General features: G+C 35.6%; 1 protein-coding gene across 12 annotated transcripts in view; it reads left to right on the forward strand.

Moving 5' to 3' along the window:
- Unc-115a (Uncoordinated 115a) overlaps positions 1 to 24296 on the forward strand; it is a 609469-nt gene that overhangs the window by 506650 nt on the left and 78523 nt on the right. For 9 of the 12 annotated variants that reach the window (XR_011335573.1, XM_069843363.1, XM_069843357.1 and 6 more), the window contains 11 exons: positions 751 to 878; positions 3847 to 3973; positions 5550 to 5643; positions 7941 to 8031; positions 9792 to 9952; positions 10414 to 10485; positions 11992 to 12184; positions 13259 to 13498; positions 14258 to 14379; positions 17528 to 17714; positions 21536 to 21652. Coding sequence is in view for 11 of the 12 variants with exons in the window: in XM_069843363.1 (XP_069699464.1) it covers positions 751 to 878; positions 3847 to 3973; positions 5550 to 5643; positions 7941 to 8031; positions 9792 to 9952; positions 10414 to 10485; positions 11992 to 12184; positions 13259 to 13498; positions 14258 to 14379; positions 17528 to 17714; positions 21536 to 21652 (1532 nt within the window). In the remaining variant the exon portion in view is untranslated. The remainder of the gene's footprint in view (positions 1 to 750; positions 879 to 3846; positions 3974 to 5549; positions 5644 to 7940; positions 8032 to 9791; positions 9953 to 10413; positions 10486 to 11991; positions 12185 to 13258; positions 13499 to 14257; positions 14380 to 17527; positions 17715 to 21535; positions 21653 to 24296) is intronic. The other 3 variants (XM_069843359.1, XM_069843366.1, XM_069843360.1) reach the window with 2 other exon arrangements.

Here is a 24296-nt window from a genome sequence, read left to right on the forward strand (position 1 = left end):
TAATTTCGAGAGAAAAATTGTTCCGGAGCCAGATATCGAACCTGGGACCTTTAGTTAAACGTACCAACTGAGCTACCCAGGAACTCTACCAGACACCGATCCAACTTTTCCTCTGAATGTCTAGCATTACATACATTTAAACATTGCTTCTACCACACTTAAGTCTTCATCTTCTATCTACAGTTCTCTGATTTAACAGCAAACATGGTATCTACTTTGCCACAGAGAACACATAATGTTATCAGCAAAATATTTCTCTTTTTTACACTCTATTTTCGACTTATTATTCTTCAAAATTATCTTAAGTTTATTTGGCAGAATGGTATTATCCAGGTTTGTTCAGAAGAATGCCATAATTAAAGCTTGGCTAGGTACCGATTAAGACCTAAGACTTCATATTCGTACCTTTTATAACTTTTCACTTCAGATTTTGTTCTAATCCATTCACTTCATTCATTCATTCATTCATTCATTTACACACTCATTAATTCATTCATTCTGGTATTGGCTTCCACAAATTTCGTCCCTCCAAAATTTTACTAGTTGTGTACAATAATTCTTTGTGCCGGATTTGACCATATGTGGCAGCACTTCCTCCTGTTACGTAAGTGCTGAATCATTGCACAAATTTCTGTGCAAACATGCAAGCTAATTGAACATGTTGGGTACCGGAGTGTGCTGAGACCTTGAGGCATAATGTTAATCTGGTTAGATGTGATTACAGACGTTAGCTGTGATGTCTTGTTCCAGGCAACCATTCCCATCAGGGCAGCGTGTCACCTACACAGGAAAAGAAGTTTTATGCCAGAAGTGTGTTCAGATCCCAGTGCGAGAGACACAGTCCCCTCAAGCCAGCCCTTCCAGCACAAATGGTCCAGGTATGTGTATGTATAGTGCAGTTTACAATGAGTGTGATTTTGTAGCATGTCTAATCCTACATTGTATTGTACATTCTGATGTGAGATTGGTTTAGAACTGTATGAACTGATTTATTAAAAGAATAATACCATGATAATCGAATCTGTGCCAAAATAATACGTAATTATAAACGTTTACATTTGTTATTTCATAATTTTAATTTTGAATGAAGGTCAAACAACAACACTTCATTTCATAAGATGACATCATCAGGTTTTAATATTCTTACTATGGTAGGACACATCTACAGCAGTGTGTGATAAACTTTTGTATGCAGTTGCAAAAATATAAATTTTCAAATCTTTAATTTTTTTTTTTGAAGAACAGCAAAATTAATAATTAAATACCATGTTCCGTAACATCTGTGTACCTATATACAATGTCTTCCATAAAATTCATCAAGACTTTACAATATTGTTTGCCAAGAGCATATTTTAAGTATAGCGTTGTGTGCCTGTATGCGTGCATACATGTGTTTCGTGCTTCCGTCACTTTACATTTTTGTATGTATGTATATACAAGAGCTGGAAAGAAAATAATGGTAGCAATGTCTCGTTATTTCAATGGAGCGCCAAGTGATATAATAGTGCCTACAGATAGTAACTTAGTGTTTTATGTAAGAGTCAGCTGTGCACAGTTGGACAAGATCATGGCACTAAAATGTAAGCGCTGTGAGGTAATGAAGTCCTATCATCCAAGAAGATTGTTCTAAATAAACATCTGGCAAGATCTGAAGGATCTGTAATTATTCGGAGCTCTGCCATAAAGGATGTCAGCTTTTCACCAGGATGTGTTTATAGTGGTATATAATAAAATTACGGATTTCCAAATCTTAATCGTAATCATTAACTAACTGTTAAAGAACTGTAAATTACGTTTACAAAATTCTTCAAGACACTTCAGTTTTGTTTTTGAAGAGCTTATTTTAAATGTAGTGTTATTTGCATGTGTATGTGACCGTTTACCCATTTTTTCGGCATTTTTTTTTGTGTGCATGCGTGCGTGCGTGCGTCACTAATGATTTGATAAATTTGTTGTATAAACAATTTTTCTGTCTTAATTGAAACTGTTACGATATTTTACCCTAGTTATTGCCTAATTTCGGCTTGATATTCAACACAAATCATCGTTGTTATTGTTGTTATTATTAGTCGGACTGGGTAGCTCAGTCTGTATAACACTGGCCTTCTGTGCTCGAGGTTGTGGGTTTGATCCCGGCCTAGATCGATGGCCTTTAAGTGTGCTTAGATGCAACAGGCTTATGTCAGTAGATTTACTGGCATGTAAACGAACTCCTGTGGAACAAAATTCCAGCACACTGGCGACGCTGATATAACTTCGACAGTTGAGGGCATAATTAAATAAACCATAATTTTATTATTATTATTGTTATTATATACACACAGAATGAACCAAAAGTAATACCAATAATTTCAGGGGTTGTTCTTTGAGATATTTCAAACAAAAAAAGTTTCGTACAATTTTGCTCGTTACTGCTTCCTTTCCGAAATAAAAATTGTTTTATATGGAACATTTCGTAACGTGTTTTGGGAAAGTCATCGATTTAATTCCAGTATGCTCAGTCAATTTAAGAGAATTGTGTATTATAATAAATTATTGAAAGAATTTTAAGTTAACCCTTTAAATGTGCAAAAATTTGATCTGAACAAATGTAACTTTTCGTTCTGAAAACAAATTTTAAAATATTACATTTGTTCGGATCAAATTTTTGCACGTTTAAAGGACAAAACTAAAATTATTTCAATCATTCATTATCATAATACCCTGCTGTCTTAAATTGACTGAGCATATTGGAAATTAAATCGACTACTTTCCCAAAACACACTATGAAATGTTTCATATAAAACAATTTTTATCTCTAAAAGGAAGCAAAAACAAGCACAATTGTATTAAACTTTTTTGTTTGAAATATCTTAAAGAATAATTCTCTGAAATTAATGGTATTATTATCGGTTCACCTTGTATATGAACTGGAAATAAAGTAATGTTTACATTTTCACGTTATTTCAATGTAATGTCAGTGATATGGTTGTGCCTCAAAATAGTAGTGTGTTCTGTGGCAAGTCAGTTGTGCACAATTAATAGAATGTAAGCATTGTAAAGTAGTGAAGTCCTGTCATTCAAGAGAATTGCTCTAACAACAAGTCTGACGGGATCTTAAGGACCCACTGGGAACTATAGCATAGTGGATGTTAGCTTTTTACCATGACTGATGCAGAGTGACAGGATAATCTAGCATTGATGTTAAGGATACTTTGAAACAATTGCAGTGGAAAATCTTGAACATCAATGTATTCTCTAGCCATAAGCCCATATGAATTTGTCTTCTTTATGAAGATGTGTGAAGTAAGTGTTATATGAGAGGTGCACTCTTAAGGCTGGTCCACAATAAACCGGGAACAGAAACTGCAACGAGAACAGAAATATTTGTTAAAATAAATGTATTTAAATGTGTGCATACACAATTGAGTATTGTGAATGCTCACATTTAAATACATTTAACATTATTTCCGTTCTCGTTCTCGTTGTCGTTTTCGTTCCTGGTTTTTTGTGAACCAACCTTTACAGCAAATTCTCTTTATGAAGCTAGAATAGAAATGAACGGTTCTGCTGACGTTGTGTGCCACCTTCTTGGGGTGCAACATGGTGTGAACATAACAGAGGATTATATTAAAGGAACGTAATGCTAAATTATTGTGAAAATAAATTCTGTTGTCCCTTAGAGTAGTGTTTCTACTACTTTCTTCCCAGCCTTCATTAAGTATGTGGTGAGGTGGGATGTGTATGTGGAGGAATGAGGGTGGGTACCTGGAGGGGATGTTTGTGTATGCAGTGTGTATGGAAGGGGAGTGGTTGGGTGTTTGTGATATGTCATATTTTTTTATACATTTGATTTTTTTAATACAGAGTGTGCTGGATGCCAGGAAGAGTTGAAGGAGGGACAAGCACTGATTGCATTAGAAAGACAGTGGCACATCTGGTGCTTTAAATGCCGCACTTGTGATTCTGTGCTGCATGGGGAATACATGGGGAAGTAAGTATGACTTCATTTACGACAACAACGTTCATAGGAATTTATATTACTAATTAGTAATTAAGGGACACGATTTTTGTCTCCATTAAAATAACAGCTATTTTTGGTATGTTTTGTACATGGGTTGTAAATATGTTTAAAATTATTCGTTAAGTGTCAGTTTTTTTATACAGTATTATTCCAGACTGCAGTTTGCAATTTCAGTACAAAAAGAAAATTAAATTTGTTATTTAGTTGTTACGGTATTTAATGTTGTAAACTAATGCTGAGTTCTTGACAGTAAAACCATTAACTGTCTTGCTATCCAATATTTCTCACAAACAGTTACAATATTTAATGTATTTTACTTAATAAGAAGATGCTTGTACTTTTGTCAGTATGAGTATTTCCCATGAGAAACTGTGTATGTTTTTTTATAATAATATAAATAGATTAATGGACGAATTAAGAATCCATCATGACCGTAGTGAATGGTGATTGAGTGACTGTGTAAAATTAAATTTGAAAACAATTTTGCTTCACAACTGTAACTATCTGGTTTTCTTCCTCTCTCCCAATCTGTTCCCTTCTCACATTATCTGTTTTATCTGTCTTTCTGTCTACAGTAGCCCGCCCTAACTTGAGCTTAGAGCTCCCTAGCACTGTAAATGAAACCGCTTGGTCAATGGTACTGTGAAGCTCAGAATGACCCACTTACTAATTAACCGAAAAACATTCGCCATCACATTTATTAACGAGTTTGAGCTCAGTTCATGTTTTTGGATAGGCCAATAACAACTGATTTTCACCTTCTCTTTTTACGAAATATAAATAGAAATTATCAGTTTAAAGATTTCCACGGAAATAAACAACCATTATTGTTGATGGCAAAGAAGTGATCTTAGGCGTTTCTAATAAATTATTGGGCGGATTTTGTTTATATTCAGAGTATCCAGGCCAATTGAACTGGAGATGATGATCATTAAATATAATAATTGAGGAGTTCTCTAAAACAAGAATTTAACTACAATATATTGAATTTGAGATACAGAGCATCAAACATTTTAGATCTGGTGTAACAGCATTATGCAGAACGACATTCAAGTCTTTCTAGAGGGTGCTGTGTTTGTTGAAGGTAAAGGAGGGGGATGTGTTATTAATGATTCAATATGCTGGAAACGGAAAAACGACATAACGTACGTTAAGTTACTATTCCAGGGAATGCACCAGTTTTAAAAAACAACTCCTAAGTCCTCATGTGAAATCAAAAACACATACCGATGATGTGCTCCAAATAAAATAGAGCAGTTCTTTTCGTGATTTTTATATGATAAATGAAACTCTGTCTATCTCTCTGTCGTGTATGATCCGTCTAATCCAATATAATAAATTACACTAGATTTGCTAGCTAGAGAAAGCAGTCTTTATCGAATCTGTCATTATCTTCTCCATATTATTTCTCTTCGGCTTCTCTGACTGAGTTATGAAACTAAATTGAAGGAAGACTGTTAGTAACTAAATTGTCAGATTTCATTTCCCACAGCTTAAGTAATTTTATTAATTCATTCCTGAAATGTAACATACATTTTTATTGCAGAGATGGCATTCCATATTGCGAGAAAGATTACCAGAAGCAATTTGGGGTGAAGTGTGCTTACTGCAGCCGATACATATCAGGCAAGGTGCTACAGGTGAGTCCAGTATTTAAAACTCATTTTCTGAAATTGTCACTTGACCTCAGGTTCTTTATGAAAGCCTTCATTTCTTCAGCCTGAGAGGATGTTCTTATTTTATATCCACTGTCTTAATTTATCTTATTTTGCTGTGTTAATTATGTAATAATCCTACATTTTTTAAAGTACTGTATTAACTTTTTTTTCTGTGCCTACAACATTTGTGTATATTTCCTATCTTGACACATAATATGTGTAGACTGGAATGTATATCAGGTGTACATTAATCTAGAAATGTATATCAGGTATCTCTTCTCTCAGCTGAAGACAGTCAGAATGTGATGTTACTAACTTGTTTTTTGTTACTATTAATAATATTTGTGTGTGCACATACTGTCATAGTATTACTTATGTTATCTTACGAGACTGGAAAATCCGACAATTCATGCCCTTCAAAACGTCCCCATCATAGCCAGCCTTATGGTTAGAAGAAATGCAAAAAAATGATAATAAAAGATGAATCTACTTTTAGTCTTAATTACCTCATGTTTATACAGCATTTGAATCTAGAGAATAATTTATTTCATTCAGAACATCAATTAATTCCAGAAAATATTATCTTAATGCTGAAATTCCACCTTATTTCACTTTTTGTAAGAATGCATTTTCCTACTTTACATTCAAGTATTTCAGTACACTTCGAGAATATATGGAAAAAAGATAGAATGCTCTGAGGAGAGGGAAAAATGTTTACAGTTTTTATACATAAGTAACTGCTGCAAAACTAAACTGAAACATTGGGACAAGAAATGACTGAAAAGTGCTTGAAGGGGAAGAGGGGTAGAACTCAATTTCACGAATTTAGCTTGTAAGCCATATAACTCTTCCACGAAAACACTAGTATCATCGTATGTTTCAATCATCAGTTTATTTTTCACATTGTACTGTCGTAATGGTACTTTTCTAGTACCGGTACACCATTCAGCACAGTAAATACAGCAAAAACATAACTGTTTCCAGTGACATAATTAAATGTTTTTTTTAATTTCACCATTATAAGCCACCAATCTGACAATAATAGAGCACTGTTTTTTTTTTTTTTTCTGAAATATCTTTTGCTTCATCTACAAGACATGCAATAAATTGGACTTTGTTCACACTTGTATCAATAAAAATCACTAATTTATTCTCTCAAAAAAATTCAGTTAGTTCATTCTGAATTGTTTTTGAAAGTCCACGAAAATAGATCATCTTTTCTCAGTGCTATTTCAGATCATTTCTATTCAGTACAAGTTTGAATATAGCTGTGGCATTTTCCATATGTAAGGAAAGTTCAGTTCTGTTGTGACCTCTAAAAACAAGCAAGTGCTTACACAGAAGACTTGCTACGTCAATTAAAAAATGTTCATAATCTTATGTTCTTTTATGTTTAATTTTTAACACTTTGTTGTATTTACTTAAGAGTTCAGAAATATGGAAAGCCTGCTTCGAAAGTTCTTTAAACAAAAGATAAGAATGCAAGTGATCTTTAGAATACGATTTCTTCAGATTATCAAAATCTGTAGAAGACTAAACTTATTTACTTTTTTTCGTGGTTACAACAAACAAAACCAATAAAACAAGTTAACTTTTTTTCACTAATACATAAACATATTTGTGTTAAATCTTGTCACAAAGTATGAAATACCCGAGTTTTCGACTTCTCTTTTCGTAGTTTACTCCCCCAGCATGTACTGTGAGATTCATGGTGAATGAAGCTTCTTTAGGATGTTTTTTTCAAACTACTTCGGTGCCCTCTTCCATTTATATTTCACTGTTGCTTAATTGACATCATATAATTCTCTCTTCACTTAAATAGTGTTTTTAGTTTAAAAGACATGTTCAGCAAATAATTACATTCACAGTTCTGATTTAAGATGGGAGGAGTTCTGTATATTTATCGAAATATTGTCAGGATCACAATCTGTAGAAATGATTGAGACCTCCCATCATCACCTCGTCACTGCCACCACCACCACTTCCTCTTTCTGCTCCTCCTCCTCCTACTTCTTTTTTTTCTTCGCAAACACCACAGCCATCTTCCACACTAGAACTATCAGCTTTACAACCACCACCACCTCATCTCCCTTCTTCTTCGCCATTAAAATTGTTTTTTTTTTCTTTCTCTATGGATTGTTTGGTTTCTTGGGAAAATCTCGAAGTAAGACTGTTTGTTCATTCATTCATTCATTCATTCATTTTCTGGATATTTGTACTTATATATAATATATAAGAAATTAAAACTCTTGTAAATGCTCTTGTCTCTTTAAAAACAGGCTGGAGATAACCATCACTTCCACCCAACTTGCGCTCGATGCACTAAATGTGGCGATCCTTTTGGCGATGGCGAAGAAATGTACCTTCAGGGTAAGTGTACCTTGTCCTTGAATAATATAAAAATAAGATGCCTGATTTTGATTGGTCGTAACTTCATAATGTTGTGCACTGGTGATATGTAATTGCATGCCACGTTAATGTTTGAGTTTATATAATTTAAACACATAGTACTGTTCTGTTTGAGATAAACAAATGGAAGTAACTAGGCCCGTGTATATTATACATAAATCAATATTTATTGACCAGAATCTCTCCACACCACATATCTGAGGCAATCTTTAACGCAAGTCATGTCATTGGACTAAGAACCTCTCTCCCCTTGGAACTCATTCACTATGAGATTGAACTCTGCCAACTGGCTGGCCCAGCATCCACCATGGTGGATATTGCTATCAGTGGCTGAAACCTATGTATTCAAACCAAAAGTAGCAAGCATGTCCATCCTCCAACCTGTATAAGCCAGAATATTCCTACCCACTCCCCTCATTGTCATCACTATCATGTCCTCCTCTAACAATATCTTCAGGGTGATTACATAGATGTTTTTATAAAGTCACCATATAGACAGTTGGATGATCTAAATTGAAATAATCAGACAAATATATAGATATTAGTCCTAAAATTGTTTACGAACCTACACAACCTTTCATAAATTTTTGGGCATTTTTCATATTTAAGCATTTCCTTTCTGCACTGTGTTCCGTTTATCATTGGACCAGATGGAGAGACAGAGAAGTAACGGCAACATTGTCTCCATTTTCCGTGCTTGAAAGTAGGTCAGACTCGGTGATTGTCAGTTCGTATTCTGATTATGGGTGGGTGGATGGAGAGCCATGGAGACATGGGACAAGCCATTAAATCACGCTTCACTTGTGCTGTGAAAATAGCCTAATGAAAACTTTGCAAAAACTTACCTTGTTCTTAAAGATGATAGTGAAAATGAAGACCCTCAGCTACCTGGCACATTTCACATCTATGCACTCTTCTTCACGAATCGCGCTTTGCGAAAGTATCCTAAATGAAAACATGCTGTTCCACACTGAACCTAATGTTTCATGACACTACACAATGACACAATAACTTGAATAAAGAAAAATATAAAGGAACTGCTATCTACTGCGACTCAAACCGAACTGACAATCCCCACATCTGTCCTACTTTCAAGTGTGGGAAATGGAGACAACATTGCTGTTACTTCCCTTTCTCCCATCTAGCGATAATCTGACCACATTGTAGATATGAAATCTTAATTTCTTCGTTCTCCTTCGTGGGCTTCTAACAGAGCTGTGGTTCAACTCCGAGTATACTGAGATCTTCACTATTGCAGCCTCGGTTCGATTCCCTGGACTAATGAGGATTTGTCATGCTCATCACTAGCTACATAGTGGCCAACATCTGGTGACCTTATCCTGCTGCTATTCAACTTCGCCTCTAGTGATGCTTTGCGACTATCTTCCTCCCTCCCAAAACATGTTAACCTAATAGGTGACCTCCATCTTTCGGCCTTTTTCCTTCAACATTTTCTGAGTTCATTCAGTGCAGAATTTACCCACAAAGTGAGGTAAGTGGTGAAGAGTCATAGAGCTCACCACTTCCAAAGACGCACACTTACATGTCTTTTGGCTTATCATTCCTCCTTCGTCCCAGTTAATTCATTCACTGAGAAATTTTTTGATGGTGTATATATGAATAATTTTTTTTAAATATTTTGTAGCTATGTGACTTGGCACAGATCTGAGCTTGTGTGCTGTCGGAATATTTCATGTTTTTATTAATTGTATTGTGCGCAGGTACAGCAATATGGCATCCTCGATGTGGACCAGGACCAACAGAAAACGGAACAGTTTTGAATGGCTCGCTAGAGAATGGCCATTGTACAGATGGGGAGTCTGGAAAGGAGGGCGGTCGTGACTTTGACCGCATGAGCAGCTCTGCCGTCAGCGAAATGCAGGCAAGCTGGAGATATTAACCATCGATTTCACGAGTTCCTCATTTTGCATATTATTCTTTAATTCTGAGTTCATTATTTATATTTAAAATATTGTTTTTGAGTGTTTGTGTTAGTTTTTATTTTAAGCTAACTTGCCATATGCTGGTTTTAAAAGCACTTTTTTAAGTACAGTTTACTTGTAATGATGAGTGCTGTCTACAATGACATCTTTCTTACAATTAATGAAACCATAGCTACCATTAGTTCCTTAACAATAATCGTTAATAAGTGGAGGTAGACTACTTGTAACAAAGGCTAGTTCCAGGCTAATGGATTGGTTATAGGCATGTATTTTATTTAACTGTACCTGGTTTTGCATGTGTTTTACAAAATTATAGCATGTTATTCCTTATGGTTATACTTTTATTCACTTTTCAGTTGTTTTGTAGTGTGTTTTTAGCAATGTTGTTTGGTTTTTGCAGTTTTCTCTCCGTTCCCGCACGCCTAGTCTTAATGGTTCATTGTATAGCCCATATAATAGTTTGTCCAGAAAGGTTAGTACTAGCACCCTCAGTTCTTAATTAGCACAATCCTCAATGCTCTTAGCTGTTGTGTCTATCTTGTTCATTTGATAGCTAATAAATAGTTCTTGTCTGATACAACATTTATAAACTTTTAAAAGTAGAAAGTTATACATAAACATCCATCTGTATACATAATTTTTTTTTTAAATATATAGTAGCGTTATTCACATAGTAAACATTTGTACTACAGATGTATTAAAATTGAGCCGTCATTGATTTCGAATTTTATCAATAAATCCAAATCTATATCATAACTGTTATAAAGAGTATATGAGTTTGGCTATCAATATTGCTCTTTTATGTTTTGTAGATTAAAGAAGAATAATGTATACTAAAGGTGGTTCATATGAAACACTTGTAGCATCACAATAGATTATTTTAATTCTGTTGTATACATTTTCAAAATGCTGTATAAAATTCCTTTGAGAAGAATTCCATTTGCAAGAAAGATTACACACAATAGTTCAGAGGGTTGGTTTATTTTGCTTTATTGTACTAGTAAGGTGATGGATAAAGTGGAGCAGGTTGGAACAATCTGAAGCTACGGCTAGATTTGTAACGAAATAATTTCTGTAATGTACTCCTGGTGGCATTTTTTTTTTTTTTTGGCATATTGGCAATTTTTTTTAACTAATGGCTGGTACTGACTGTTCGTCATTCACCCATATGAAGCCAGTTATGTAGACCAATTTACCGACAATCATTGCCCAGGTTGCGCCATAGGAGGCTGGTCTACGCTACACCCATGGTCAGATGTGATGATGATGGAGATTTGTTAGGATGCCACGGGAACCGAAGCTCCTAGAAAAAACCCCTATGTTTCTTTAACCATGGATTTGCCTAACAAGTTATAAATCAGGAGTATGCCAGAAATCGAACCTGTGTTCACAGGATTATAAGTCCAGTACTGTAGGCACTGGCATGCTTAAAACAAAATGTATCTATGTTCAACATGCTTCCTGCTCCACTAAGAACAATAACTTCGAATAAATTAAAGGATTTTAATCAGAATAATTAGTATTGCATTTTCACGTAGAACTCTAGCAAAAAAAAAAAAAAAAAAAAAGCTGCAAAATGAGCAATGTAAAAAAATCTTAAATGTACTGATTTGCCACTATATTTGACATCCAAATAAAAAAAAAAAAAAAACTTCAAATGCTTCATAAGACAGTTACGACATAGGTAATGCAAACAATATTTCAAGTGAGCAATTTCAGAGAAAATGTTCCAGAACATTGTTCTGGTTCATTCCTCCTCAAACATAGCCCACAAAACCAAAACCACAATATAGTGAAATTCTAGAACCAAGAATGATATTCATTCGAATTTAAACTTTTCCTTAAAAATAACATGTTATTATGTAACTGAATTAATTTTTTAGGATTTTGTGTTCTGTGAAAGTTGAATATTTTGTGCAATTTTGTTAGTAGTTGTGTTTGGTTATCATAAGGGCTTCAGAAGTTGCTACCATTGCAGTATATTGGCTATCAGCGTACTGGCAGCCCCGGCCTCATTTTGCGTGAGTACAAGAGCAACCAGTACCCAGAGGACATCAGTCGCATCTACACATACAGCTATCTAACAGAAGAGCCTACTCAGGGCTACCTGAAGAGACCCATCGACCCATACGACAAACCACCAACTTCACCACATTTCCACCGACCTTCTTGTAAGTATTCTGTGTTTGTTAAATTCCATTTCATATCTGGAGAAAAAATGAATTAATTTGTTCATTCGTAGTTTTCTGCCCAAGGACAGGTCATTCACTGCAAATCCAGTATCCTCAAATCTTTCCTCTTAGTCTCTGCATACGATCCATGTATCTTAACATTTCTATCATCTGATATCTTCGTCTGTCCCGAACGTTTCTTCAGTTCACCATTCTCTAGTGCCATTGTTCTTACTTTGCCCCAACCTGCAAATAGCTGTCAATATACTAATGATAGCATCACCTCAGCCAACCTAAGGTTGGAGATACAGTACACATTAAAAAAAATGATAATGATATGTTACATATAATGTAATTAATGTATTTTTAACTCTACTCTCTTTACAAAAAACTATGGTTAGTGGATGCATATTGTATGTAACAAAACAGGGAAATTACCAGTAAAAATACAGTACACTAGGTTTTAATAATTTGTGTTCTGAAGTGACCTTGACAGAAGTCTCCATTTTATCACATACTGTTTAATACACCATCAGCTTCTTCATCATCATTATCATCTGTTTTCAAGAATTTGTCCCTTTGGCCTGCTTTGTCCTCACTCTGGTTTGGATTGTAACATAATACCACAGTCTACTATATACAGTCACGAAGCTTGAGTTTTGAGGGTGCTAGAAACAATAGACTGTGACGGTACTATTTTGCATTGCCTGTAATGAGGCGATATTAGCGATCCTAGTGGTGAGCAACTATCTAATGTTTGCGTATTTACTACGTATTGAGCTTCGTGACTGTATATACTAGACTGTGATAACATATACAAGTAGCGGAACTCAGTCATGTGGTCAGCATGGTGCAAGACCACTCTTTTCACTTTCGTGCCAGAAATGTAATTGGATTCTCTCGATTTGTAGCAAGATATTCCAGTATTTAGGCCACATTAGAGAGCACTTCCTAATCTTGTGTATGCATATACTGTAAATTAAGCATATTTATCAGAATAACGCATTTTTTTATAAAAAATGAGATGAATGTGGAACATTGTATTGAAATATGCATGTATATGTTTATTCTCAGCGGCTCACTCTCGCAGCAGTGGCAAATTTACACTAAATAAGGCTAGTTCGAAGTCCGGTATGAAGGTTCTTGTGGACAGCATCAGGACAGAAACACCTCGACCCAAGTCCCCACACATGAACAATGAGGAGCCAATTGAATTGGCACACTTCCCAGCAGCAAAGAGACCAGGACCTGGAGAGAAGCCCAAGATAGAGAGGGATGACTTCCCTGCCCCACCATACCCTTACACAGACCCTGGTGAGTGATTTATTTTAAATGTAATTTCTAGCTGTCTGGTATTTTCTGTGTTTTTAAGTGTTTTGAAAAGATAGTCTAGACTTTTTTTTCTCAAATTGTGTGCATAAATCATCTTAGCAAGATTTTTCTTGTATTATATATCATATATGCTCTTCTTCTTCTTCTCCTCCTCCTTTGGCACTACAGCCCTTGTAGTCTAGCTTTGGCCTTCCTTAGGATTTTGTTCCACTCCTGCCTAACCACAGCCTTCTGCCTCCATCTTCTCACCCTAAAGTCCTTCGATCATCCTCTACTCCATCCAACGATCTTAATTTCTGTCTGCCAATATTGCGTCTACCTTCAGGTTTTGAATTTAAAATCTTTTTAGGTATTCTGCTATCATCCATCCTGATTATATGTCCCAACCATTCCAATCTGTGGGTTTTAATTTCAACTACAATATTTGGAGATCTATATTGAGCTTTGAACTCTGTGTTATATCTAATTCTCCATTAACCATTTTCATGTTTTGGACCATAAATTTTCCTTAAAATTTTCCTCTCCCATGTCATTAAATGCTGTGTATCATATATTAATAGAATATTAACCAGGTACTGTAGTGAATGTTGTCATTACATGCACTATCAAATAACTTAACATTAAAATGTCAGCGAGAGATTGGAGGAAGAGGACAGAATTTATTGACAGGTCTGAAAATATTGACCTTAAATGTATATTTTGTTGTTTACAAAGTACAAATATAAGTATGTATGTCCACAGAGCGAAGGCGGAGATGGTCAGACACATATAAGGGAGTTCCAGATTCTGATGAGGAGGACGAGGTAGATGGTGGCAAGGAGAAGAAAGATGGTGTAGAAAAAATAGAGGATAAGAAGCTGAAAGTAAGTGTAATATCTATAAAGATCAGTTCGAAAGGAATTCACTCCCCCCCTTCCTCCCCAAACATTGCTACTCTATTTGCATAATTCTAGATACGTTTTCCCCCCTTTCGTTTCTTTCTCGTCCTTTTATTGTAACTTTCTCCTCCATCTTCTTTCCTTCCTGATTCTTTTCTAGGTACTTTCCTTTTTCGTCAGTTTCTCATACCTTCAGTCCTTCTTCTATCCTTCCAACATCATTATGTATTATTTATTATTATAAAGCCTTTAAGCTATGAAAGCACTTGGTGTTGAATTTACCACCACACTTTGTCCTGACAAACAATTTTCTATTTATCATAAATTTATAAAATTTTTAGGTCCTTCTTCAGATTGTCCAAATATGTAAGCCATAGGTCTTCCCAGTACTATTTTCCCTGAATAATTTTCTGTGAAAACACTTTTTTTTTTTTTTCTTTCTTTTGGAGCTCTTAGTTCATGCCTAATTCATTGCAGTCTTTTCTTGCTTTCTAGTGATAATATCAGGTTCATTGTAAGAATCTTAATTTCTTTATTGTTTAGTTTCCTCCATTCCAAAGAATCTGTATCTCGAACGGCTCCCCTTATTTTTCTCGAAATTGTTTATTTAAAAAATGTCAGTCTGCCGAGTTTTCTTTGTGGTAGCATGTCTGCATCCAAACCGGCCCTGGTTCGATTCCTGGCGGGGCCAGAAATTTTCATGTAAAATTTCTGCCTCAGGACTAGGAGGGATGGTGGTGCACAACTTCTAATCACTATGAATGAATTGAATGAATTTAAAAAGGGGAGGACTATAACAGCCCTAACACTTCGACCTGAAAGATCTATTGCGCATTCCCATCATATCCTAACAGTCCAATAGTTTGATGTTCTTTATGAACTGAATAAAACTATGGACTGGGACAGTTGATAGTTCTTCAAGCTTTGGGAAATGTTTTCTAAAGATGAGAGCTATAGACTCATCTCCCTGTGAACAACGAGCACAGGCTGGGTTGATATTATGTCCCATCCTGTACAGATTCTTCTGTCCTGTAGGGATTCTGATTGCCCAGCGGAGCTGTTTCTTGCTCAGTTTTAACAAGTCACTTGATCTGCTTTTATTAAAATCTCTTATGAAGGCAATAGAGTGTCTGCAGCCTTCACTTGAGTTCCAGTAGTTTTTGTGTTTCTTGAGAACCCAGTCTCTGATACTGGTCTTAGAGATAGTCCCATCACAGGCTCAGATCCTGTGAATGGGATCTTGGTTCCCTTTTTGGCAGCCTCATCTGCTCTGTCATTACCTCGAATCCCTGCATGTCCCGGCACCCATTTCAGTTGAACAGTGTTATGTTCAGCGAGTATCATGAGGGACTCGTGGCATTCTGATACCATTTTCGACTTAACCAAGGGGGCTTCAAGTGCCTGAAGTGCTGCTTGGCTATCTGGAAGTATAAGAATATGTCTACAATTTTAGCCCTTCCTAATATTTTCCCTAACACTGGCTAAGATAGCAAAACTCTCAGCCTAAAAGACTGGCATATTGATCCAAGCTAAAAGAGAAAGCTTAGTGCCATTTCCAAATAATCCAGCACCAGTTCCTGACTTGGTTTTGGAACTATCAGTGTACCAGTCTGGACCCTGTTTTCAGGTTTAACCTGACTTTCCCATTCACTGCGCTCTGGGTAAGTGACAGTGAATTTATTGTCAAACGAAACCCTTGGTTCCAAGATATACAGCCCTCGGCACTATATGTTACACCTTGGCTTGAGTAGACCAGAGCCCATATATCTTTGCGGTACTCCAGCTGGGAGATCTGCTGAGGTCCTCCAACTGGGTTGGATTTTGGATGAAGCCGCTTCTTTGTCTGGTACCTCCACTGTGACCTCTCTGGTATGAGTAACTCTGTCAGTACAGCTCCCGGTTTCATTGGATACTCACAAGCCCCCCCCCTCCCCCCAACAACTTCAAGGTCATATGGTTTGTGGGGAGGGTCTAATCACTAAATTGTGCACTTATATGCCTGAGTTAAATCCCAAATCTCTCCGCAATGCATATGAAGAGAAGGTATATGTCACTGTTGATAGTGATTCGTCTGTCAGATGGAGACTTTAAGCCTGGTGACCCCCTTCATGCTATTCGATAGGAGTAGGTTACGTGTTGATACCAGGTTTACCCTTCACTCTTTCTTACCATCATCATCCTCACCCATTCCCTACATTACACTTACACGAACACTTACACATACATACCTTAGTACATGACATAACTCTTCAGAGAAACACATCATGCATAATGTGGCCCATCAAAGCCACTTGAAAATGGGTTACAGACTTGCCATCTATCCGCAGTATGTAGAACCTGAATCACGTAAATGAAGTGGGTAGGCATTAGCCCCCCCCCCTACACACACACACACACACACACACACACACACTCTCTCTCTCTCTCTCCCTCCCTCCATCTCTCTCTCCCTCTCCCTCTCTCCCCCCTCTCTCTCTCTCCCTCCCTCTCCCTCTCTCGCTCTCTCTCCCCCTTCCTCCCTCCCTCTCCCTCTCCCTTCCTCCCCCTCCCTTCCTCCCCTCCCTCCCTCCCTCCCTCCCTCCCTCCATCCATCCATCCCTCCCTCTCTCTCTCTCTCTCTCTCTCTCTCTCGTTCAGTTTATTCTCATCTGTCCGTCCGTGTTTCACAAGCATATACTAAAACAGGCATAATTGAAGTTTAATTATATATGTATTTTTTTGTAATTAATTTACTCTGGCTTTAATTGTTATTGTTGTAATCAGTTTAATACATGAAATTTATAATGAATACTTTCATATTATAAAGTAGTAAGAATAATACCTGACAGAGTTATGAATGACACACCAAAGAAGTATTCTGAAAACACCTGTGCACACTAGTCACATTGTTTGATTGGAAAGTGCAGTCCGGGCGAAGAGCTGTTACTGCTAGCATTTATTTTTTGATCTTACACTATAACAGGCACCATTTTTTAAACAACATAAGACAGAGATTTCTATGAGGATAAAAAGAACGAGGAGGAAAGAAATAGGAACAGGATAATGGATTATGTTTTGTAAAGTTTTGAAGAACAGCTATTTAAGTTTTTATTAGAAAATTGTAATTTATCTCACAAACTTTGTCTTCTTACAGAAAGAGGAGGAGGAGCTGAGTAAGATCGCAACTGGGATTGGGAAAGTGTTTCTGCAGAATGTGCGTGAACGTGAGAAGCTTCGGCAGTGGAAGCTGGCACATCTTGATCCTCGCAATGCATCAAGAACGCCATCTGCTGCACGTGAACCTGCTTACCGTCTTCGCTATGAGTCTCCAGTCAATGCCTGTAGGTCTCGTACATTGCATGGATTTTGATAAGACTCGCAATTGTTTTGAAAGCTCTTGAAAGTCCTTAAACATTACTCTTATTCATATGCTTTTCCTTTGACATATTTCTATAATTTCTAGAGCAACTACTATTCCATACAAATAGTAAGTAATGTCAGTGGCGGCTGATTGGCTGAGGCAAGTGAGGCCAGGCCTCAGTCACTTTGCTTTCTTAAACTCTAAATTTTAGTGGTTTTTAGTCATATATAACATATTATATTAGTTATTTCAATGAAGCGTATAGAGTTGTAGAAGTAGAAAACTTTGTGATGTATATAGACTTGTCTTGCAGTAAAATTGTTCCTCAGGCTAGGATCGCTCGTGCCGGGTCTGGCTTCTGCATTTCGTATGTTTCCATGGGTTTTAAGGTTGCACTTGGAAAGCTGAAACTGAGGCACAGTTCTTGTGGCCTCGTGGCCTAGCAGGTATTCCCCAACCCATCAGCCTTCACTTCTCCCGTTCAGAACCCGGTCTTTTGTCAATGCCAGTCTCAAGTGTCGGTTGGGATGAGAATAACAGTAGTGAATCGTCGTGTGGTCCACTGTGGTTATGTGTTTCGGAAAAATAGAAATCCAAAGAAATGCGAGAAATAATGATGATAATTGTAATAAATTCATTGTTAGAGTATCATTATCGATAGGAAATAATATTGAAAAACGGAAAGTTTTAAATTAAGACAGACCTACGCCATCACTGACAATTTTTCAGAAAGACAATCATAAAACGCGAGCTGTCAATGCATCCTGATGTAACATAAATCGGTCTTTGGTAATGTGGTGCGAAATAAACTTTTATGTTGATCGTGCTTGTTGCTGTGAAAAAAAAGCAAAAAACAAAACAGAAACAAACAAAAAAGAGAGAACATTGTGTCTACTGAAACTTCAGTGATCTGAAAAATATTTCCAGGGAATTTCAACACATGCTTCTTCAGTTGAGCTTAATATTCGTTGCATTATAACAATGAAATAGTTAAGCCTACTGAAATTAACTTACAGCATAGCAACTTCTTCGAAGATTGACTTGTTATTATCTTTCATTAATAAGTCCACACCTGTGGAGTAACGGTCAGCGCATCTGGCCGCGAAACCAGGTGGCCCGGGTTCGATTCCCGGTCAGTGCAGGTTACCTGGTTGAGGTTTTTTCCGGGGTTTTCCCTCAACCCACTATGAGCAAATGCTGGGTAACTTTCGGTGCTGGACCCCGGACTCATTTCACCAGAATTATCACCTTCATCTCATTCAGACGCTAAATAACGTAAGATGTTAATAAAGCGTCGTAAAATAACGTACATAAATAAATACATTAATAATAATAATAATAATAATAATAATAATAATAATAATAATAATAATAATATAGTAATAATGTCAATCATAATAAAGTATCATCAATAATAAACATTTTGTATGGAAGGTAGCCTGCTTAAAGTACTTACTACAGGCCTCACCGAGGATTTCGGTCACCAGCCGCTACTGGTACATAGTATATGTATATATAATATGGGTCATTCGAAAATTAGTGGCAACACTTAAATTAGCTTAAAAAAAACTTATTTATTCAAAATTGTCATAATTACAGTTCTTGAAAGTAACCTCCTCCAGTATCACACACTTGTCGCCACACTTCTGGAAGATAATAGATGCCATCCACAGTATTACTTGGCTCTTTCTAACAAACTGCTCTACAGCTGTCTATTTCTAAAGTTTACCCCTCTCAGTGGTTCTCTCATCTTAAAGAAAAGATCATAGACGAAGAGATTCATATTCAGAGAATATAGAGGATTCTCTAGAATTTTTTAGTTTCACCTGTTAAGTAAATTAACTGCTTGGGCAGCCACCTGTCGAGCACCAATGTGAAGCACAATGGGATGGGTATTCAAGAGATTCAGTGCTTCTGACACATTGCTGGTCGTAAATGGTGTTCCAGAAAGTGACTGTAATATGCAGCAGTCACAAGCATTCCAATTGGAACAGAATAGGTGACTAATACACTTTCATAATCATAAATAATAAACGTAATTTTGAGAGGGTCCTACCTTTTTAACAGTCTTACTGTTATAACCACTGCATAGAGCATAGAGAATATAAATGATTGCTGTATTATTTGTCTTTCTTGTGTTAAATTTTATATTACCTCGTTAACATGTTTCAGCCTGCTATTGGCCATCTTCAGAACTGATTGTTGCTGGTCTTGGCACCTTTTGTTTTGTTTCCTATGGGGATGTGTTTGTGTAGTGTAATGTGGAGTCAAAGAGTGTGTGTGTGTTTTGAAATTGAGTTTTGTGTTGAGAATTTCATTTGGATGTGTTTTTGTGTGTCTGTATATTTCGTAAATCACATCCAAATGAAGTTCTCAACACACAACTCAATTTCAGAACACACACATTCTTTGACTCCACATTACACTACACAAACACACCCCCACAGGAAACAAAACAGAAGGTGCCAAGACCAGCAACAACCAGCTCTGAAGATGGCCAATAGCAGGCTGAAACATGTTAACGAGGTAATATAAAATTTAACACAAGAAAGACAAACAATATGATTTCCGAAGTGACATAGTGTTAAAAGTTGTGTATTCAAGATGTATATAAATGATTATTGCTTTATAAGTTACAGATAACACCTATCAGGCACTGCTCCATCTCTTACAACCAGCTTACATTAATCACTGCTAGGGGAGCTAATTTTCGAAAGACCTATGTATGTCTTGAAACTGCAGACATAGAGTATCCTGTCACCCTCAGTAGCATAGTTAGTATAGTGCTGGCCTTCTATCCTCGAGGTTGCATGTTTGATCCTGACTGATGTCGATGGCATTTAAGTGTGTTTAAATGCGACAGGCTCATGTCAGTAGATTTACTGGTATGTAAAAGAACTCCTGCGGGACAAAATTCTGGCACACTGGCGACGCTGATATAACCTCTGCAGTTGCGAGCGTCGTTAAATAAACCAGAATTTAGAATTTTTTAGAGTAGGCCTATCCCTGTAAAAAGATACTGTCATATTCGTTCGAAAATTTTAGAGATGTCTTCGATAGTTTGTGAAACCTAAAGAATGCGAGCAATAAGATACTTAGCAACTTGTGCAGTGGTAGATGGATCCAACAGAGACATGTTAAAATAGGAAATCGTGGATCAGAAATGTGTAATTAATCTACTGTAAGAATAAGTTCCATAACATCGATCATTTGTGAACAAAGTAGACAAAGAATTTCAAAATTTCTTCCTGATCCAAAGAAATATGGAACAATTAGTTCCATTATAGGGCCCATTATTGGCAAAATCAACAATAAATTCGTTCACATGTGGATGCAGTTATGGCAAAATTTGTTTTTGAAAGAACATTGCAATATAATATCCAGAGAACTCTAAACATTTAACAATTTATAATGGTAAAGAACCCAACATTCATACATTTGGAACAAGAGAAAGAATGGATACATAGTAACAGAATCCTATCTTAGGTAATAATAGTATGTGTCGGTGAGTGCCAGTTTCAATTTGGATAAACTTTCTAAAATGAATCGTCTGTAATGTTAAATGCGTGAATATGGGTATGTACCAATGTAGAATTAATCTGTTAATATTATGTTTGTTAAGAGGAACAATGTATTTTGCATTATATTTTGTCTTATGAAAAGTAAGGCAGGGTTAGTTGCACCTGGCTGAATGAAGTTACTTAAATATGTATTCAGTATGAGATTTTCGAACTTACACAGTGGAAAACCCATATTATTCTTCGCAATGTATTGAATAGTTTCTTATTGCTTTCCTTCCAGCCCCTTCACGAAACGTGGATCACCCACGACCATGGGAGGATGAGGAACTGATGGATCGGAGTTCTAGTTATCGATCATCAGTTGGCCGCTCTGTTGGGACCATCCCAAGCTATAATGGTGAGTGACACCTTGTGTTGAAATGGAAATAAATTATTTTCCAGGAAATCAGCGATTTCTTTTAAAAAGATAATTCATATTGTTAATTTGATTTCATTCAAACTGATACTTCATTTTAAGATCAGTGTTGTTACATATTTATCTTAAATGATGGAAGTGTTTAGGATCACTGACGTAAGTAATGATTGTAGGAATTAACAGTAGTTACTCCGACAAAATTTAAGCAGATTAATATTTCTACACGTGAAATATGAGTAGTACATTTCATTACCATAAAATTCACTCATTTTTAACTAAAATATCACCAAGTAAGACATCTTATGCTTAAGACTTTTTTGGAATTAGATTTTGATCGAGGAATGGAATTTAAGTTATAAATGGAGAATTTTAAATATCCATTCTATTCCATCTTATTCTAATACGAGATAATATGCACTATTAAATGCGGTATATGTCACAGTCATACATTGTATATCAATTTTTAAACCATTGTACACAAGTAGGCTTATGTTCATGAAAAACGAAAACCTAGATACAGTAATTGATAATATATACCCTTTTGACATATAGAAATTAATTATAATTAGAAAGATTAAGTATATGATCGGGACATTTTGTGTAAACTTTTCTTTAACCGGAGTTGTGATTCCAATTGTAATATGAATTAAATTTATGATGTTAACCTTTACAGATAGTAAAGAATTATCATTATGAAGATATGTTCTTGCATTCAGTATCACATACTAATTCTTATATTGTCTTATGCACTATTTTTATTATGCTGTATTCTGTATTGTTCTGGATATATTCAAGGCTTTCCTTTCACAATTATTCTTCTATGATTTTTGTTAAGTACAAAATATATTACAATTATTACGGTAATCTTTCTTTTGTTTAGCCTATGATTTGTATTCAAAAATTTTATTACACAGAATAACATAGTTCAGTTTCAGTATTTTCTCTGTTCCATTCCGCAATCATAAAGACTTCTTTCAGCATTAATTTATTTTTGTATCCAGATGAATATTAATTTTCACGATGCCAGATATAACATTAATGTGCCTTCTGTCACATACTGAAACAACTTGTTTCATTAATATTCTATCTATCTGTCTCTCTGTATATACACCCACCCACATTTTAAACATAACAAATAGTGACAGTAAAATATAATTAAAATTACTTTAAAGTCCAGTAGAGGAATATGGTTAACATATAAAATGGTTTAATGAACTCGACATTTTTTCAGTGTTTTAAACATTGTTCACCTAGCATTAGAAAATGGGCCTGCAGTTCGTCTAATATCTATTTTATGCCCTCTTTAAAAAGAAAAAAATGTAAAAATGCTGGATAATACTCAGAACAATACAGTATGTAGTGTTGGATTTGGATTTAGTTAATGATAAGCTTTAAAATTATTAATAAGTTGTGTAGTTTCACAGAATAAACTCAGGTTAAATGTCTTGCCTAAAAGTTACTGAAAATATTATTAAACATTTAATAATGAAGTGATATTTATGTGCAAGTCTTGGTCACAGGTAAAGTGATGTGTCACACTGCCACTGTAATGAGGACTGAACCAGTATCTGTTCTAAGTTATGTGAAGTTGTCTCAAATTACATAATTTGTTTGAAATATAAGTGCTAGATAATATTGTTAATAATGGACAAATGAGAAAAGTACTATGTCATGTAACAGTTTTTTTTTTTTTTTTTTTTTGCTCCTCAGGTCAGTCACTTGTTTCTTTCTTTATACGAAGTTACGAATCCCACGCATTTATAGTCATTTTCGTAAATACAGTATCCATAATCAAATATGACTTTTGGAATTTGGAGCATTTAATTGAAGAAATTGCTGTCATTTGCAATTTCATTTTAATCAGCACCTAATGGCTTGTCATGGGGTACTATACAGAAGAGGTGTAAATGAATTGCAGAATGAGGCTAGTAATTTGAGAGTGTAGTTTAAAATCTTTTACTTTCAAGATTGACACTTCAAGTATTTTTAAATAAATAAATGTAATACATTATTAAAACTCTCAGTACAATTAAAAAAAAAAAAAAGGTATACCTCAGCAGAGGTGAACAGCTATCTAACCAGTATGAGTATCGTGTTTAGCATGATGATCTCCTCCTGCTTCCTAGCTGTTATAGCTGACATGAAAATCCAGATTTCGTTACTCACTATAGCCCTCCAAATTCATCATGATGCTGAGTGGACACGGTTCCATACACTGGCTGAAACTTGATAAGAAAATTTTGTCCCTCGTGAAGACTTGAACCAGCATTCATTCCATAATACTAGTTTGTTTTAGAATAAGTATCAATTTAAATTTGTTAAAATTTTATTTTGTTAAGTTGTCAATATAATTATTTTAGGGATTAGGATTTATTTATTTTTACTGTTAATTTATTTTTGTTAAAATTTTAAAAGGAACTAGGCAAAATTATTATTCTCGCATGTTTATAAAAAACATCTCTTTGTCCAAGGCATGGCACCTTAGACCTCATTACTATGGGACATAGGGTAAGTGCTTTCTTCATTAGCATTTTTGAAACAAAGAAAAAAGTGTCAAATATTAATTGGTGTTAGCTTTCCTTGATCAGACAGTAAAATGCACTGTTGCCTAATTGTTGCCTATTTT

Source organism: Periplaneta americana, chromosome 13 (assembly GCF_040183065.1).
Source record: "Periplaneta americana isolate PAMFEO1 chromosome 13, P.americana_PAMFEO1_priV1, whole genome shotgun sequence".
In the NCBI taxonomy this organism is placed as follows: domain Eukaryota; kingdom Metazoa; phylum Arthropoda; class Insecta; order Blattodea; family Blattidae; genus Periplaneta; species Periplaneta americana.